Below are 19,283 nucleotides of genomic sequence, written 5' to 3' on the forward strand. Positions count from 1 at the left end.
AATCGAGCTTCAATACAATATTGCGAAAGAAATTCCAACAACATATAATCACATATCGAGCGTTCCTTTAAATTTACTTCACAGTTCACACATATGGTCATTTAGGTTCGTTAAAAATGACGCAAGGAAGATTCTTTTATAATGCAAAAGTTAATCGACAGCGATCAGCGAAACAAAGGAACAAGCTATTTTATTCTTTATGGTTATAAGACATAAGAGGGTATTACCACGTGTCATTAGCGGACTTGGGTTCGTGTTCCCTCCATATGTGTACCAGTTTTCGATGACAGTGATCACGGCCGGTCGCGCAGTGTATAGTGTATTAAAATATTAACACAAACGGGAGTTGTGTGTAGTGTACCGTTGTAAATGTCATGGACCTCTAACACATTCCTAAAAGTCTCATAATGTGAGTAATTTTATAAAAATATTGCATCGAGTTTCTTCGGAAAATTCTGGTGAAAGTTGAGTGAAGTTGCGTATAAATAACTTTTATTTCAAAATGAATAATTTATTTTGTTTGTATAGCAGGTTTAACTTTATAACTAGTGTGTTAAGACGTCGTGTCAAAATAATAGCCATATTTACTGTGGTTATATGATATAAGTGATATCAAAGGTGCCCTCTGAGATTATTTTGACCCTTATTCTCAATGTTCGCAACAGAATGTATAAACGATGACGCAGAAGTCTACAAAATCGATAGTATTAAATCATGTTGTTTTATTGTTATTACTATGACTTAGAAATTAAGGGGTGAAGAAACAAAACTTTAAAAATAATTATGGCACCTCTATCTAAGCATAAAATAAATAGATACTTAGGTACCTTCCTAAACAAACTGTTTTGCCATGAAATTGAATGTCAATTCAAAAAATACAAATCATATTATTACAACTATTGCTAATGTAATATTCATACAGTTTATGATTGGTGTTATAAATTTCACAATAAAAGGCGCAGCGCGATAATACCTTGCTATTTATATGTTTTGTTTTATAATTTATATTCAAAGTGAAATTCAATTTTTCGTTAATGTTACACTAATTTACAGTAAAAGTACGAAAAGGGTTATTTTATTTCCAATTGCAATATAGGAACAAGGTCATGCCACGGGCTACCTCCCAACACAAATGCCGACGAGTGGAAGGCGTTACTATTTAAAGGACTACATCGTGACTATAATCCGGCTTACTGTATAATTTTGCCTAAGGTTTTATAATGAATATATTCTAAATATATTCAATATTATGATCATCGTGTACCTAATTATGCAACTCTACCGAGTCATCGAATACGGCAATAATCTATACCTTAGTAATTAGCACTAGCCGCTCGTACCGGCTCCGTCCGGGTTTACCCGAAACAAAATATAGTCTATGACACTCAGAGACGAATCATCTTTCTAATAATGAAAGAATTGTGGTCGCAATTTTTGGCTCAGACTATGCGGGGTACTTAAAAACAGAAATAGTACTTGAAATAGCTGTGAAGAAAACGTAAAAACTTTGTAATATTCCTGTGTAGCAATTTATATAAATTAACCATTCTAACATCGACACTTATCAGTGTATTCTCCATTACTGTAGAAGTTTAGCTCTGTAAGTCGAGATCTGTATGTAGAGATAGGCGGATTTTAATTTAATATCCTCATTATTCATCAACACTTATAACCTAACCGCGTAATATTTCGAGAAGCCTTGTCATGAATCCTTAATACTGAGACATAATGAAAAAATATTGATCAGTAACTTGATACGCAGTGGAAGGTATCATTACATACATATAATTTTAAAGTTTAATAATACTGAATGTGAATACAAACTAGCAGCTAGCAGCTGGCGTAACTAATAAAGCGCTTCGAACTAGGTATTCGGAAAAACGCTTAAAATATTCCGTTTTAAATCGTTTAAATGCAATGTGAATATGTGTAAATTTAAATTGCGACAGAAAAGGGTAATTCTGTGCTATTCCTAACAACTTTTATTTTACGAATTTCTTAGAAGAAAATGTTGGGTAGCTAGTGTACCTAGTAGTAGATACCTAGCTCGGTGGTTTACAGATACAGATTTTGTATAATAATTGCGGTTGACACGATTTCGTATTTATTGTCAAGCCAAAGATGTGTGTTAGGTGCGAGTAGCGAGTATTGAAGGCTCTATACTACTTACACTTTATAAAGTAGCTTGTTTTATGAGACTTTTTTACGTCCGTTGTCACGGTACGGCGATGAACGCGGAACCGAATTCCGCTTGACCAATATTTTACTATGATTGCGGAGTAATTGTTGTTTTCCCAAAGGTACTTTACTGGTCTCCCGTTAGGCCTCATTAGCTCTAGATGTAGCCTTAACCTAGTTCAGGTGCTGGGCATTGAAAGGTTAAAAAAACATTTCAATTAAAATTTTTTATATAAAATTAGTATAATTTTAAATCTGACATATCTTTTTTGCAGAAAATAAATTGTAAATACAGCTGCAACTAATAAATAATAAAAAAATATGGCGAATACGCAATATATTTCACAACAACCTCATATTTTCAATACATAACATAAAGACTTATTTTTAATATATTATTTATTTTATTTTAGATTTCAACCTGGCGCCAAAAAACCATAAACTATCCGCTAGTTCCATGGGCAAAAGTGGAACTGGCGGACTTCCGGGAAAAAGTACCGGTAAAAGCACTGGCAAGTCACACATTTCTTCCAGTCCTAAACCGAATGCAACCAAGTTACCTAAAATCACACCATCTACATCAACTAAACCTACACTGCTACAACCACAATACACTAGTGCAAAAAACAAATCCTCTACTAGCTTCGGTGTAATATGGTTACCAATACGGAAAAAGAACAAACACAAGGAATATGCATACAATGCATATCAAAGCAAGCAACGAGAAAAAGAAAGAGCGCCAACAATGTATAATTTGTAAGTAAAGTCATTAGCTATATATACCATGTTTTCAATGTAAAATAAATTTGCTAGGTACTCATTTTTTTGCACTATTATTGCACTATAAGAATATGAGTAGATATGTTTTCAAGGAAAATCAAATTGCAGAATAGGATTCATACTAAGAAAAAGACAACACTAAGTCACAATTTTTATTAACCTCAGTTCAAAAAAAAAGAATAGGAATACTCTTGACTGTTGGCAGCGTTTGAAAATTTTACAATATTTTTTTCTTATTTTATTTTCTCCCGCTCTTTCAAGTGTTACTCGATACAATATGAATCCGATATCGCCGTAGACATAACAACAAAATAACTATATTGCGCCATCAACATTTACCAACCTGTTGAATTATATATACTAAAAGTACTATTCCTTTGAATTGTACTAATTATAATTAAATCATTACAAAGGAAACATTAAAACAAATTTTTTTCATAGGTGGTAGCATCAATAAGTCACAACATATCTTGACAGTTGACAATTGAAATTTGACGTCGTGTTTCACGCTGACGCTATGCGTAGTCATGTACGCGTAGTTCATAAAAAATAAACAAAAGCGCACAAAAGTAGGTAAAATGAAAACAAATTGAAATAGATTTTAAACTATAAATTATGACTTCAGCCTTACATATGTGTATTAAAAAAATATTGGTAATAGAAAATTGACTACTATTTGCCCACTGCTTTCATGTATTACAAGTTATTTTATTGATCCTCGTTTGGTAACAAAACTTTTTGGTTGAAATTCCTTGAAAACAATGCAAGAAAATAACGATTTCGAAACAATCATAAGCACATGGCGACGTTTGTCCGGAGAACAAGTGCAGCCAATAACGCCAAGGTGAATTTATCGGTTTATAACTACACTCCACTGAATAAGCGATTTGTTTATCCGACTTTTGTTTACACAATATTTATGACAGTGTCACGTTGCAAATGAGTACAGGCTTCAGAATACGTCTTTATTCGTTGTTTCGATAACTAGTGTTGAATTGTTATTAAGTCTTCGTCGCGTGGCCATCAATAAATCTTTGAATATTTTGTGTTTAAGCATGTCAGGTGATTCATCTCATCATCCAGCGCCAAAGAAGATTGAAGAAGAGTCCAGTTTATTAGTACCTGATAAAAATTCAGCTGCTCTTAGTGGAGTTGGAACAATTTCTCTTCTTCAGGACCCACCAGATACAAGTACAGATAAAGATTCTGAAGAAAAGCCTGGTGAAGTTATGCGAAAAGAAAACCCCAAGGTATGATATTAAATAAGTCATTAAGTTAATGTTTGTGACATAATTAACACAAATTTATTGGTAGTTTGATAATAACATTTTTATAAATTAATATAATATACAGCCAAGACAATGACTGACAAAGACTTCATTCAATAAAGTAAGATAAATTTTGTACCTAATGATGAAAGCTGTTAAATATACTGTGATGGTAATTTAATTGTTTATTTTTAATTTTTATTATTTCTTGTTAGACTTTAAATGATCCAGGCACGAAGAATAAATGAATGCACCATTAAATCCACCAATCAGTGTTGATTGAGCAAAATATAAATGTTATCAATTGTAGTGTTAGTTTTAACAACCAAAATTGAATCAATATGCTAATCTCGAAAAATATTGATGACATTGATGTGGAGATATTATGTTGTATGAATGTGCATATTGCATGTATTCATGGTGAAACAAACTTTGGCTAAAATAACCAATTTGATTGTCTTCTAACATTTTTCCATTGTCTCTTTAAGTTTTTTGTAATGAAAATTAAAAGAGATGTTCATATTATATAAAATTCACATTTTTAATCAGGATTTGATGTGTATCATATTGTAACTGCAATTTATAACATTTATTTAATTAAAATTTAAGGATGCAGCAGGTGATTCCATTAATGAGAAAAACAGTGATTACCTTGAAAATGATGAAAAGGTTATTATAAAGCCGCCCAATACTGAACTTGAGAAGAAAGATAAATTGGGTGATAATGTTGACAGCGTATTTTTAAAGCCACCGCCAGCCCACAAAACCCGAATGGGCACCCCCACGCCTGAAGAGGAGAGCTGTGGTATAAAATGCTTATATTATACTCTGCAATGCTGCGACTGTGTGCTTATGTAACTGCCATAAATTAGAAGATAAGTTACTTTTGTTATTTAGGAAACCATTGTTTTTCAATGTCATGTTTTCCCATGAATAATAATGAGCATCTTTTTAACAAAGTAAATATAAAATATTTGTAAATTGTAGAAAGTTCCATAGACATTTGTTAGTAAATGGACAAGTAATCTTGTTAACAACTCACTAACATATGTTACACAAAACTTAATATTGTATTATGTAATAGGTGCATTGGGTATCGGCAGCTACATTAATTTTATTTATTTTTACACTAATTTACACATACAGTTGTTGTATATAAATTTCCACTCATTAGTTGCAACTATGTGGTTTTTAAGTTAATGCACTAATTATACTAAACTGAATGTAGGCATTGTAATTCAGTTGTCACTGAATTTAGGAGCTTGTAATCATATTCAATAAATTTCAATGAATTTCAATCCTGAGTTCAAAAGTTAGGGTGGCTGCTGACTGAAATTTCTCAGAGATAATTTTTTATCATGGAGGTTGGGACGATAAAAACTGAAATTTAAATCTTTTCTGTTATAAATCAATCTTTCTTTTGCATGCATACTTTCTTAAATGATTGATTCTTTAGATATTTTGCTATTCAATAAATGGTGTCACAAAATGTAATAATATCTAAAACAATCTTGAATCCATTTGTAATTAATGACTGAATCTGTTGGTTCTAAATCACTCATAATGTCCATTATCTGATTCAGTGTCTAAATTTAGATAAACTTCTAATCTCTAAAGTTGCCTCCAAATTTAGAAACTAAATTCAGTAAAGTGTAATGAGTGCTTATGGTAAGATTGAATAACATTTTAGTTCAATGGTTTCTTTAATAATAATATGATATTGTAAGAATCTCATATTTAGTAGGAACGCAAACAGTATGAACATTGATAGTTATTATTGAACTTTGTCTTAAATTACAAGTTTTATATAACATGAAGTATTTATGTATTTTAGTGATAAATTAAAATATTTCAGATTTTATTTTACTATGTTTTTCATAGATAATGTGTGTGTAAAAATGATTTACATTTTTCATATACATTGAATGTTATCTATAGTCTTATTAATGTAACGACATGATTTGTGCCAAAATTTTCCTTTAAATGTTCCTGCTCAAAAACTATATTTACGTAGTATTTTATTTACGTCGTGAACGTTTTAATAACGTTTTAATCAACAATAACAACACTCATTCGGAATATGAGTTTTATATTTTATGGCTCAATACATGATCACATTCCAAGTTAAGAAGAACCTCATACTATGTGATAATATTGATATTATATTTATTGATACAAAGCGTAATATGTCTATGAAATTTATTTTTGAATTAATAGTAAGTAGCAACGTATCAAGCGGTGCTGTATCTCCGTGTAGTATTATTAATAATGGACAACAAAACTGAAGAGAAATTTGTCAAGCCTGCATGCGAAACGATTCCTTGAAATTTAATACTCTTACAAAATATTCATGCAAACTTGACAAGTTTACAATACGTGCGGTGGCACTATAGTTTTTAGATTGGAGTGATACTTTGTTATTGCCTTTATATTATGATATAATAAGTCTCCGTCCAAATTGGAGTCTACCTTTTGGTAATGTAGATTTTATTTTTGGAAGTTGTTCTTTTGTAGTGTAATTAATTAATAAATGTAATGATATTTTCATAAGCTTTTTTTTAATTTAATTCATGTCAAATGCGTTTTGATTATGCTATTTTCAACCGACGTCTTAAAAAAAGTTCTTCGGCTGTGTTTTTTTTGGCCTCATTGCTAAAAAACTCCATGGGTTTTCAAACAATTGGCGTGATTCTTTTTGATACTACACAAAACGACATCATTTCGTAAGTATACGCAGACAAAAACGGATATCGCTTGGCAACACCTAACTAACGACCAATCGACTTCATAGTTTTTATGTGGGAATCGAGCACGCTTCGACACGAACAGGGCCAACTCTCACCGTGGAAGTGCCACACCACCACAGAAGACCAACGTAAAATAGTAGCATGCTACCAATCTATTCCTTCATTTCATCCGTCAATCCTTTCCTTTTCACTTTTGCTTTTCAAACTACGTAATATCTTTCTTCTATTCTAACTGATAATCTTACCGCAATACCAGCGTATTCTTCATATATCTGTATCGGCGTCAACAGTACGTCTTCCCAGGTGAAGCCGGAGCGGACAGCTAGTATATAAAAGAATAAGATGAGATGTGCTCATAGTATGTATCGCAGATTAGTGGAAGTTTTGCCATATAATTATTGGGAGAGTTAATATTGATAATAATTTTGAGTAAGTATTTTTTTATGTATTATGAATTAAAATTGAATAAAATAAATAGTTCCACATTCAGATTTATTTATTGACAAGATTGTATAGTAAAATAAATACAATAAAAAATTGTACACAGAAATGATTAAATAAGTGTAAATATAAATTAATATACCTATAGCAGTAGACATAGGTAACATTGCACTAAAACAATTAACCAATAGACATTTAAATAGCTTGGAACATCATTGCATTAAATAGTGATATTTATAAAAAATATATTGTACTGAAATTCGAAATATAACAAAACATTGTAATGTAAATTACAACTAATATCTTGGTAACTTAATATACATTATATACATATTTGACTAAAACATATTAAAATTACAAATATACATGAAAATCATTAAATAAACTCAAAATGCATCTATGCTCTGAAGATAGTGACTATCTGCTCACACTTACTAATTTTGTCATCAACAGTGCACAATTCCTATATTTTTGGTATGCAAGACTAAACCAAATAAAGTCTTTCCAAATTACAACGCACTCGCCAACTATATTTCTTACTACCAAATTATATAAAAATAATAAAATTTACAAGCAAATCATAATTACAAAAATATAAGATACAGTATAGATTTAGAAAATATTTCATTTTTTTTTTGTATAGACACCTAAAGTATGACGCTGCAGAAGTCCAAAGTATCAAAATATATATTCTTAGTAAATTCTGTTAAGTTCGTGATTACTTTTGAAGTTCGCATTGGTGTGTATATTATGTATTATGACCTGTTCATAATTCAATTTTAATTTCAAAAATTTTCTTTGTAATTTCTTTTATAATAAAACTTTCGGACTCCTGCTGGCGGTTAAAGATTAAAATATATAATAGTAATAACATTGACAATACAGGCCGTATTACATCAAGGAATCGTAAAATATAAAATATCGATAAATTATACTGGCCTGAACGATTAATATCTATAAATAGTATAGTTAGTTTCACGAAACACTAAACAACCATTTAATTGCTACAACAGTCATGTCTTTTTACTTTGGGATTGAAGTTAAACTCATAAATAACTACTAGGACACCAAAAGCGATTTCAATTTAAATTCGAATATGATCATTCCAGTATAACTCGCAATGGTTGGCACAAGTTGCTCAGTTTCAACATCATGGGTAGAGTATGCGAGAATTTTGTTTTTTAACTTCAATCGCAATATCCCTTATCATACTAACATATATAAGTTATCTTTAACATTGAGTGTAACATTAGGTTCTGAAAATATTTTTACGGTAGGCAGGCATTCGCGGTCAATCCATGTCATGATGAATGTGAAAACCTGATGTACTGCCATAAAAATATGACTCTATTCTTTGTGGTCGCACCAAATGATTAACAGTGAATGCCTTCCTTTAATGAAACTTATCTTATTAATTTCTCCGCCCTATATTGAGGTGTATAAGTAAGGATTATGACGGATCCGTTACAGATATAGGACACACATATCTATTATATTATTAAGAAATAAGTATGCGGAATAGTTCCACACAGATTTGTGCTTGTTTCCGCACAGCTGTATGCTTTATGTAAAATTAATCTAAGTGTCCCTTCTTATAACTGTTCACCGAGTCCCTGTTATCGTCGACCAATCAACATAAAGATAACCTCTTTATTGATCGGTTAACCTCCTACCAAATTCTAATTTCAATCAACACCGCGTAATACATAGAATACTCGTAAAATATCAATAATAATCAGAGTCACTTATACTATTAGATAAAATAGACACAAAAACTACTTATATATTACGTATTGTGTAAGAATTTATCAAATATTATTGACGCAACAGTTAAATGCAGTAGTGCCTTACATAGGCCGTATAGATTTTGTGCGAATCGCAAAAAACCTAAAACGTCATATTTCAAGTCACGTCATAATAACCTTAATTTCTAGTTAAAGATAAAGTATTCCAGATAGTTCTCAGGTCTTAAAAGGGTATAAAGACTTCACTTTAGATATGTAATGTCTTTTACATCTAATGTCATATTACATACATTCAACCTTGATACAATTTAAAAAAATACTCCTATGTATAATCCAACTTAGACTGTACCTATTATACCAAGTCTATAAAACTCATCCCACAAGGTAGAATGTAAGCAATCTAACCGTAATATCCGTAGGTAATTGGCAAATAGTGCTTTAGTATATCCGGGTAAATATTTGTCTCGTCCGTTGATAATAAGTAAGATATCTTAATTTAAAGCGTCCACATTGTATTGTTAATTGTTTCTTATAAGTAAATATTGAATATCTTTAGTCTTAGCCTGTACATCGTTTTCCTATTAAAGATTTACGATGCATTTTTGTCATTGGTCAAGTGACTAAAATTGACGAGATATGACTATAATTTAATGAAAATTAAAAATAAAGTTAAGATTAAATTTGGCTAAAATGAAAAGGGTTGCAAATCAGACGCGAGCACTGAATTCTGAATGCCTCGACGATGACATCTGACCCTTTAGCTAATAAAATTTAAACCTAACTACAGTTCTTAGTTAACCATATGGGAGCTAAGCTCATACCTGGATGGTTTTAAGTTTTAGAGATCGTATCCCCTTATTAATTTAATAAGTACATAAAGAGTTCGGGATTTAATAGGAGGAACTCATTGCTTGGTCTTATTTTAGTCTACGCGTAAGTGAGCACCGAAACAACAATCTTTATATTATTCCTTACCATATACGCTGAATTTCGAGTAAATTATATTATACGGATAATCTAGGTATAAAATGGAAAATACTCTCAACTGTGTTTATCGAATATGTCAAAAAGTAATTTGTGATCTCAACAGCGATTTACGAAATCAAAGAACAAAGAAAGCACCAAATATACAAAAAGAAAACCCTAAATTCACTCTAAATTCAGCGCGTGTACCCTACCCCTAATTTTCCTACAGCAATCGTGTAAAATGCATCGCAACAGGTATTTATGTACAAAAATATTCGATCAACGAGTCAAGTCAGCACAAGACATATGAAATGTAAGCTAATGTCATTAAAAATGTTAATTTAATCGAATTGCTACATAGATATGAGTAAAAAGAAAAGGAAGGACTTTAATAAATTCATTTTTATATACGGAAATCCAAATTATTTTTTTTTATATATTGGTCACAAAGAAGTGATGTCAAAATTCAACCGTCTCTAAGCAATGCGAATGGTCTTCGATTTAAAAAATATTTGACACGGTGACCCGAGGTCATTATCGTGATCTAACTCTTCGATGATATTGAGTTTTGTTTCGTCAATCATTGTTGGACATAATTTGGCTTCCGAGTTTATACTCATATTAGTATTATAAGATACAATTAATTCTACTTTTATATAGTAGGTATACTTATTGGCAATTATAGTTAATAAGCATTTATTACTACTAATCGATTATATGCAATACTACTGAATTAGTGAGATACGCATCGGCAAATATCCTATTAACTAAAGTGCATTTATGCCCGAACACAAATGCACTCTCTATTCCGTCACTCCATCCGATCGGATCAGCCGATGGACCGGAGATCGAGCGCAGGACCGTGTTTTACGTGCTCTCCGAGGCACGGGGGTGTACTAACACCGCCAATAACTAACTTTTCCTAACCTAACCCAACGCCGTCCAGATTTTTCAACGCACAATTTCATAAGTGATAATTTTTGCGTGAAAGAATCGTGAACGTGTAGAACTTTTAGCGCTAAGTAGATGGTTATACGACACTATATATACGTCATTACATAATACATTATATTACTTAATTACATACTAAACATCCGTAATAATACACACAAAAATAAGCGTCTCAAGATGTTTTTTTGATGCTGGCAATATGTGTGATTGGTATTTACGGTCGAAAAGAATCAACCTAACTACACCTTTAGATGTTATTATCTCGAGAATACAATAATTTTGTAGTGCGAATTCGACGAACGAATTTCTTCTAAAAGATTCTAGAATCATTTAGTGGGATGCGTGCATTGGCTCATACTTGCATCTAAAACTTAAAAAAATAAGCGAGTAAATTAAAGGACATATACTCATTTGCTGCTAAAATTATAAAAGGAAATTTTCTAATTTGACTAATCTATTAATTAAGTATATATTTGGCTACGAATATCAAAAATTATATAATATGAATAACATATTGTGTCCTAAAATAATGAAAAATAAAGATCTAAAAAGTAATTTAAATAGAAGAAATCGACTATACAAAATTAAACAAATCATTCCTTTATCATAACAGACCAGCTAAAGAAAACATAAATCTTTTTACACAATATTAAAAATAACAATAACATCCTAAAACCAAATAAGTAAGTATTAACTAAAAACAACTTATGAAATTGACAATCAGCAAACAATACACAAACATATTTAACCAGCGCTTTAAACCAGTTCTTTTCATGAAGAGAAGAAGGCAAAAGCAGGTTCTTTTTTTTAGATTTTTTTTTTTTTTGTAACAAGAAAGCGAATGAGTGACATAACTTGCACTCGTAAGCTTACATTAAAGGATTGGATGGGAAAACGGGGAATGATGATGATAGAATAAGATCCCCTATCTTAAGATTGATATAGAATGGGGTGATGCGATGGGGAAAAGGGGAACGTCATACGGAAGGTGGATGTGGCAGGAAACAGAGGATAGGGTAGGAAAGGAGGATGTGGCAGGGAACGTAGGATACGATAGGAAAGGGGGATGTGGCAGGGAACGGAAGATAGGGTAGGAAAGGGGGATGTGGCAGGGAACAGAGGATAGGGTGGGAAAGTGGGATGTGGTAGGGAACGGAGGATTGGGTAGGAAAGGGGGATGTCACGCGGCAAGGCAATGTGATATGGAAGAGAGGATAGGATGGGGAATGGGATAAAGGCCTCCGGCCCCCCCACTGCTATAGTGACAAATTATCACTAACGCTAAGCCAGTGGGGGTGTGGTAACTTCCCCGGTGCGAGCGTGGCCCAAATGGAAAACAATGCTCGACTCCCACTTCAGGTAGCCTTGCCTACTTACACAACAACAAATAAACTACCTACGACATTGATAAGCGTATATAATTGCCAATAATTTAACACCCATATCTTACTTGCATTATTGGGCCATGAAAAATGGGCGTAGGTTTTGTCCCCTAGTCTCTGTGACGAATTCGTGGACAGACTATCCCCCAACTTTGCAAACCCAGACCAAAGCTATCTTGCTCTCTGCTTGATATCCAATCCAATATCTGCTGATGATGATTATAAACTACAATTCTCTGGCCGCAGCCAAATTTATTCTGTCACAACCTCGAAGTAACCCTTGTCCCAATAATACTTAAAGTATGAGTGTTAATTACAACTAACACTTAATCGAAGTAAGTGGATTAACATACAGGGATTATATATTGAACTAATTTTTACGATTACATCTAGATTATACTAGTCCTTCTAGCTTTTTGATTTAAACTTTGTGGATTGGCAGAGGATGAGCCTCGGTGGTGATCACATACTTGTTCAGGTCAATGGTGAATCTGTAAAACATATTAATAATATTATACAGAAGAATTGGGTAATTCAAAGAAATTCACATATTTAATTTAGAAAATAAGCATTTTTTTTTCAATTAATCGACGTATATTATGTAGCTTGAGCAAGCAAGATAGACTTCAAATAAAGTATGTTAAATATAGTGATAATGGTATAACAACTGACCTATCATCGCTAAACAACAGGTACAAGTACTTCAGGGTCTCGGAGAGGAAAAACGTCTCCATCATGTCCTTAGGCGCAGGTTTGTCGCTCTTCACGTTAGTCACGGAGGTGTATCCTTTGGCCACGCGGGCGTACTTCTCGATGCCCTGAAATAATATAAAGGTAATAAAGGTAAATATAATCATGATATCTGATATATTAAAATGTTATTCATCTAGTGTTTTCTTTTTTCAATGAAAAAATTAAGCAGAATTAAAAACTATATTTACCATGTACACTTGCCAGCCCCAATCCTGGTAGGTGGTGTTGCCAGTCAACTGGTACATGATGTAGAGGCTCTCGACGAATTCCGGACGCAGCAAGCTGTGAGCATCAGCTATCTTCGTGAACATGTCCTCTGTGCCGCTGCCCTGGAATTTTATTTTATTTTTTACAAATAGCACGTGTAATAAATGGTTAAATATAAGAGACGTATCAAAAAATTAAAAATTATTTCTAATGTACCTGGTTTGTTTCTTAGAACAAACCTAATATTAATCAGCAAATATATTTAAGCAAAGCCATCACTTATAAAGCTCTCAAAAATCAGACATATTAATATAATAAATACTTACGATATTAAAGTGAGTAATTTCCGGTGCCATGAAGGTAGGGTGCGCAGCATAAGTCAGATAGCAGGTGTTAATCAGTTCTTCAGCCATGGTCATGTGCCAGTCAGGCAAACCGTTAGCATGGCCCAGGGCCAATGTGCCTGGCAGGAAGCAGGTCAAATGGTCCATTTTCGGGTTGAAGGCCTGGTTATTGTAAGCCTATTTTGAATGAATATGTTTTGTTCTCGAACATATAGGAATAATGTCAAGTTTTGTGACTGGCAATAAAAATAAAACACCTACCAATTGTTATAACAATGAACTTAAAATACAACAAAATAAACTTGGGTTCTAATAGGCACCCAGCTGTGGCCCAGTTCTACAAAGTAAAATACTTGAATACCAACCATATTATTATTTATAATAAGTACTAAAGGTTTCATTCACGATGAGTATTTCATCCCAAACAGAAAATTTAATTATGAAATTACGTATATTACAAGTAAAGCTGAAATTTGGTTTCGGTTATTTCTTCACAAGATTATACGAGCTGCTATTACATTCATGTGACAAACTGAAAAAAAATAAAACAAAGCAAAGGATAGGGGACTAATATACTAAAATCTGTATCAATTTACCTCCGATCCAGCAGTGAGTTCGCCGATGAACAGGTGCTTGTTGGGCACGGAGCGACGGGCGAGGAACTCACGGACCCCTTCGATAGCGGTTAAGTAGTCATCGCGGAGACTGAAACATTATAATAAAGTCATTGTTTTTTTTGTATAATTAGTCAACTTGTTAAGTAGCTTACAGGAAGCTCAATGAACCTGCAGATACGAGCTTCTTATTAAAGGACCGATTTCTAGAAAATCTCTTATTTATATTGGAACGCTGGGAGACCTTACCCTAAAGACTATGATACATTTTGGGAGCAAAGTAGGTTGCATCTTGTCCAATACAAATAAAACGCTTATTGTAACGTGATGCTGCAAGCCCACCCAACATATGTTGGTCTTAAATGCCGAGGATACTCACTAATTAATTGTCTTTCCGGTCTGTATCCATTGCTTCAGCAGATACTCGTAGTAGCTGTCGCCACGAGCTCCCAGAGTTATGGTAGCATGCGGCAGAAAGTGTCCGGTATTTGGGTTGATGAATATCGGCACCAGCCCATGTTTCTTGGGAAGTTGGTGCAGCTTCTCCGAAACAGCCGCCGCTGCGTCCTATAGCAAACGTTACAACTGTTATCTATATTTTCTTTGCACCTCGAAACGCAATTTATCCGTAATTAAAATGATTGTTTAGAAATCTTGGATTTAGTTTAAAAGTAAAAAATATTCAAAATCCAATTGCATAGCAACATAATTATGGTTGAAAACGACTCTAAATTTTGAATACATACCATAAGAAGGAGCAACGTTATGAAAAAACACTTCTTCGTAAGTGACATTTTGGTTTAAGATCAAAGGTCGCGACAAGTGTTCTAAAATTCAGTTAATAACGGGTAAATTTAGATAAAATCGCCAAAGCAAGAGAAACTAGCGCGAACATATAAAACATCAATAAGAGAATCGCAAAGCAAGTGCGCGCCATATATAAACGATGTACAACGATGTTAAAAGGGTGGTAAGGACGAAAATTTGATAATAAACTTTAAAAATATGTTCAAATAAATACGCGGTCAAAACCGAAACACTTAAAAAACGTTTAATTATCTTTTTTCAATCCAATAACACTTTGATAATATATTCGCAATACAATTAGGGTCACTGCAGCTAGAGTGCTCAGAGCAAAATGGCCGATGTTCCCTGGACGTCGAGACCCGGATATAAGATTCCACGAAACCGGAATCTCATTGGTTGTTAATATCAGCACGCTATTGGTTGATTTGCTCAATGCAGATGCGCAGTGCGCTCAGTGGCTCCATCTACAACATTATGCGTCCTTCCCCACCCCATTTACGAAGGCGTTGCTGACGCAAGTTGCAGTCCCGGTGACCTAAATAATTTGGTGCATGCTCAGTGCAAGCCTGAATGACGTCAATACCTAGGTCCTGCGCGGATGACCTAACTATAATACGCATGCGCGGTCCCCCTAGAATCTTCCCGGCAACAGCCTGCAAACATATCTAGGTATGTAGGCTATTGCCAGGGAGATTGCCTGGCCCACCCTTTAGCGAGATACGACCACACCCTATACACATCGCATTGCACAAAGAATTTAAACATTATGTATGATGACTAAAATACAATAAAATTTAGAATGACAAAATACGATAACAATATGTACACTTTTATAAGAGACAATCGCAATTAATATTTCATTTTCAAAATCTTACCTCAAATATTGGGTTATTGGTTGCACGGGATAGTTCTCGGAACTCCAGTTGAACAGTGCTGATCTCAGCCGTGGTGCTGTAGTGGGACCATTCTGGTACATGAGCTGTACGAGCTCCGAGGTTTACATCGGAATATGGTATGCCTGATGGTGATGCGAAAGCAGTCATTAGACGTTCACCAAGGTCTTTCTGTGAACAAAACGTCATGTGAGAAAAGCCACGAAAAAACACCAATTTTGACTTAAATTTCTCTGATGAAATCTATATACTTACAGCTTTCTCAAGAAACATGTTATCGCCTGTAAAATGGTAATTAGTGAGCAAAGCGCCTAAAACACGAATTGTCGTTTCAAAGAAGTTAACGTTCTTATTCTTTGTGAAAACTAGTTCGTTCTTAATCCACTCGCGTCCTTCTTCAAATTCTGTAAATATATCAAAAATTAATAACAGGTTCTTAATGAAGTATCATCCGCAATTGGTTATTATGTACCTTCAGTCAAGCCCATTATATAAGCTGTATCAAGGCTGTCAACAATTGTCAATCCTAGGGCAAACCAATCATAAGCAGATCCAGAAACGGGTTTCAAATTGTCATGTCCCCACGCATGTTCCTTATAACCTTTCCAGGCATGCTTGAAACTCTGTACCACTGCGTACTGCTGAGCGTTGGATGGTCCTGAAATATTTTCTCATTAGTGTGTTGTAACAGAAAAACATTAATAAATGAAACAGAAGACCAATTACAGTACCAGTGAAAATAGGCCTTTGGCTGAAGTCCGTCTCATACAAAACGATATTCTTCTTATCCTTTTCCGAGGAAACGGCCGCCTTTTTCATTTTTAAGAGCAAACTGGAGTTCTTCATCATTTTGCTCTAAAAACATAATAAAGTAAAACATTAACGAACCAAACAGAAAAACACAAGCTAAGTTAGTTACAAAGGAGCAATTAGCTAATTTACTTCCTTAAAATGACTTATGCTTACTCTGGCTGCTAGCACCTTCGGTGGCGAGATAGCACTTGATAGGCCATACATGAAGCAAAATATTGCAATCAGTATTAGTATAACCAAAACCAAAGAGCGTTGCAGACGAGAGAGCTGGTTCCATTTCTAAAACAATCACATAAACACATCTAGTTTTAGATTCAATTCATTTCAAGTATACAATGTAACAATAAATGGGAACAATCAACAAAGTATAAACTAGAGGAAGTAACTAACAATGGTACTATTATGGTGTAACATATGATTATGTTACAATATGATATTTATGGACTATACCTTCATACTGTAATAAATAGAAATCACTATAATTTTCTGCAATGTAAAAGAAAAAATTATTACCCGAAAGAAATTCCTTGTAGCAACAGGTTCGACATACATGGGGCTTTCAGGCCTTCCTCGGAAGTACCTGTTTGGTGGTGTTTCTGCCATGAAGTTGTCACAAAAGTCAATGCGAGTTTCAGGTTTCCTGGATGGCATAATCCTATTCCATCCTCTAGGGAGGGTGCGCTTCAAGATGCCCTGCAATGATCAAGAAATTTGTATTATTTTGTTTTTCAACTGCATTTAATATTGTTTAGTATTTGCCAAGCCAGAAAGCGTTGTGTGAGCCTGAGGCAATAGTCATCATGATCCTAAGCAGAATTAAACTAGACTCAACACAAAATAAACTAAATAACTCTAAACAATATGTATAGGGGTTAAATATTGTTCAACACAAGAACATGGGGATGTCACACAAAATTAATAGCTCAGCAATAGTGCATATAAAGCAAATAACTTCAAAAAATAAATACCTTGTAATTCACATTTGCTTGTCATGCAAAATAACTGTACATACAAAGGAATTCACAACAAATAGGACTTTGCAGTCAGCAAAGAATATAATTTTATGCCTTTAAAAATTGATTATTTATTATTAGGAATCCAAAAATAGAACTGTTCTACTATTGGTAGAAATACTGGAATAAGGTATGGGATATATGGGAGTCACCATGAACAAACATCAACTATATCTGGATAATTTCACACACAATAACAAACGAATATTAATATTTAAATTTGGAAACACGAAACTATTATAAAAACAATCAAAGCAATATATAAATCACCACTAACTCTGGGCTTCGACATTTGTACAACTATGCAGTTCCTCCTCTTATGGCTGTCACACCCACAATAAATTGAAATATTAATATCGAGAGACGCCCAGAGCGCATCTAGGCTTTTAGGTGGGGTACCTAAAATTAGTTCAGGACCTTATCTAGGTCAATCCGGGAAAATCAATAACAGGAAAGGGTGAGCACACAAAGAGCACCGATCGTGATTTATGCAATGCATTTACGGAATTTAAAATTTTCAACTCACGTTATTCGCTGTCCAGCTTATATTACCACTTATAAATGAAAACTTTAGAAGTTCCTTCCACGTACACAATAGAAAAGTGCATAGTTAATTTTAAAATATTGCAAGTTCGGCTTTTACATTGTGTGTCGAGTAAAATAAAAGCAGAAAATTATTTACATACTATAATGTTCATATTTTCGTGATTGTATTTATTTATAATCTTAAAATAATTATTTACATAATCTCAAACAAATGTTTGCTCCATAGGAGCCGGATTTATTGAAGACCGAAAACCGTGCTGAATAAAGAATTTGACGGCTCTCTGCTCTTGAGATTCAGAAATCAGAAATCGATGAGTCGTTGACATCATATTTTTTTTATTGTCATGTGTCATTTTAAAGGTAGATACTAGGAAGAGGACTAATATTTTTATATGATAGTTTACAATACTTTGTACTTTATCAGGGAAAAAAAATTACCACCATGAAGATGTTCGAACCAATAAGAATAAAGATTGATAAAAAACTTGACAACAACTAATGAAATAACTGAACAACAAGAATAACAAACTGAATAAACAAGAAAAAAAAATCTCTCTCTCCTCTAAACAATAAAATTTTGACTACTTACAAAATAATTTTGAATTTTTTATTTTTAACATTCATTTAGAAATACTGTTTGCTTTAAAAACAGCATTCTATGCAATAACTGACCCAAGTGATCTATAATACGTACATTCGATCTTCTGATAAATTTCTGAGTTTATTTAGGTATTGTAGAAGAAATAGAATGATACTCTTCCTCCACGAAATTTATTTGCATATTATGTATGTATGTATATATATTATGGTAGAAATAATGATACCTATCTACACT

At 33.2% G+C, this 19,283-nt stretch overlaps 2 protein-coding genes across 7 annotated transcripts; one reads left to right on the forward strand and one right to left on the reverse strand.

Annotated features, from left to right (window-relative positions):
- The first annotated feature begins 205 nt into the window (after positions 1-205).
- On the forward strand, positions 206-6,408 carry LOC119835511. 3 transcript variants are annotated; one of them, XM_038360388.1, is made up of 4 exons: positions 206-409; positions 2,592-2,934; positions 4,013-4,208; positions 4,836-6,408. In XM_038360388.1, exons 2-4 carry the CDS (start codon positions 2,636-2,638, stop codon positions 5,082-5,084), a joined length of 744 nt encoding a protein of 247 aa, XP_038216316.1. In that variant the 5' UTR covers positions 206-409; positions 2,592-2,635; the 3' UTR covers positions 5,085-6,408. The 3 variants fall into 3 exon arrangements, with proteins under 3 accessions (XP_038216316.1, XP_038216318.1, XP_038216317.1); XM_038360390.1 differs by lacking the exons at positions 206-409; positions 2,592-2,934 and adding an exon at positions 3,403-3,527; XM_038360389.1 differs by lacking the exons at positions 206-409; positions 2,592-2,934 and adding an exon at positions 3,549-3,802.
- A 1,633-nt stretch (positions 6,409-8,041) lies between these two features.
- On the reverse strand, positions 8,042-18,751 carry LOC119835478 (endoplasmic reticulum mannosyl-oligosaccharide 1,2-alpha-mannosidase). Of its 4 annotated transcripts, none has more exons than XM_038360319.1 (13): positions 18,429-18,751; positions 17,403-17,582; positions 17,043-17,168; positions 16,808-16,931; positions 16,549-16,734; positions 16,332-16,480; positions 16,059-16,247; positions 14,756-14,943; positions 14,359-14,467; positions 13,745-13,939; positions 13,400-13,540; positions 13,131-13,276; positions 8,042-12,949 (listed from the first exon to the last, which is right to left on the reverse strand). In XM_038360319.1, the coding sequence occupies exons 2-13, from the start codon at positions 17,538-17,540 to the stop codon at positions 12,880-12,882; spliced, it is 1,761 nt and encodes a 586-aa protein (XP_038216247.1). In that variant the 5' UTR covers positions 17,541-17,582; positions 18,429-18,751; the 3' UTR covers positions 8,042-12,879. The 4 variants fall into 4 exon arrangements, with proteins under 4 accessions (XP_038216247.1, XP_038216245.1, XP_038216244.1 ...); XM_038360317.1 differs by having other exon boundaries at positions 13,745-13,924; positions 18,180-18,751; XM_038360316.1 differs by having other exon boundaries at positions 18,180-18,751.
- Positions 18,752-19,283: the final 532 nt, after the last annotated feature.

The sequence above is a fragment of the Zerene cesonia genome, chromosome Z (assembly GCF_012273895.1).
Source record: "Zerene cesonia ecotype Mississippi chromosome Z, Zerene_cesonia_1.1, whole genome shotgun sequence".
NCBI classification, from domain to species: Eukaryota; Metazoa; Arthropoda; class Insecta; order Lepidoptera; family Pieridae; genus Zerene; species Zerene cesonia.

Excerpts from the sequence above, each read along its gene's own strand:
- LOC119835511 (XM_038360388.1), top strand. The coding sequence starts at position 2,636 with ATGGGCAAAAGTGGAACTGGCGGACTTCCGGGAAAAAGTACCGGTAAA. Across the intron at positions 2,935-4,012 it reads GCGCCAACAATGTATAATTT|CATGTCAGGTGATTCATCTC; the intron begins GTAAGTAAAGTC and ends TTTGTGTTTAAG. Across the intron at positions 4,209-4,835 it reads TGCGAAAAGAAAACCCCAAG|GATGCAGCAGGTGATTCCAT; the intron begins GTATGATATTAA and ends TTAAAATTTAAG.
- LOC119835478 (XM_038360316.1), bottom strand. Across the intron at positions 16,248-16,331 it reads ACATGTTTCTTGAGAAAGCT|AAAGACCTTGGTGAACGTCT; the intron begins GTAAGTATATAG and ends TTTTGTTCACAG. Across the intron at positions 14,944-16,058 it reads CCAATAACCCAATATTTGAG|GACGCAGCGGCGGCTGTTTC; the intron begins GTAAGATTTTGA and ends CGTTTGCTATAG.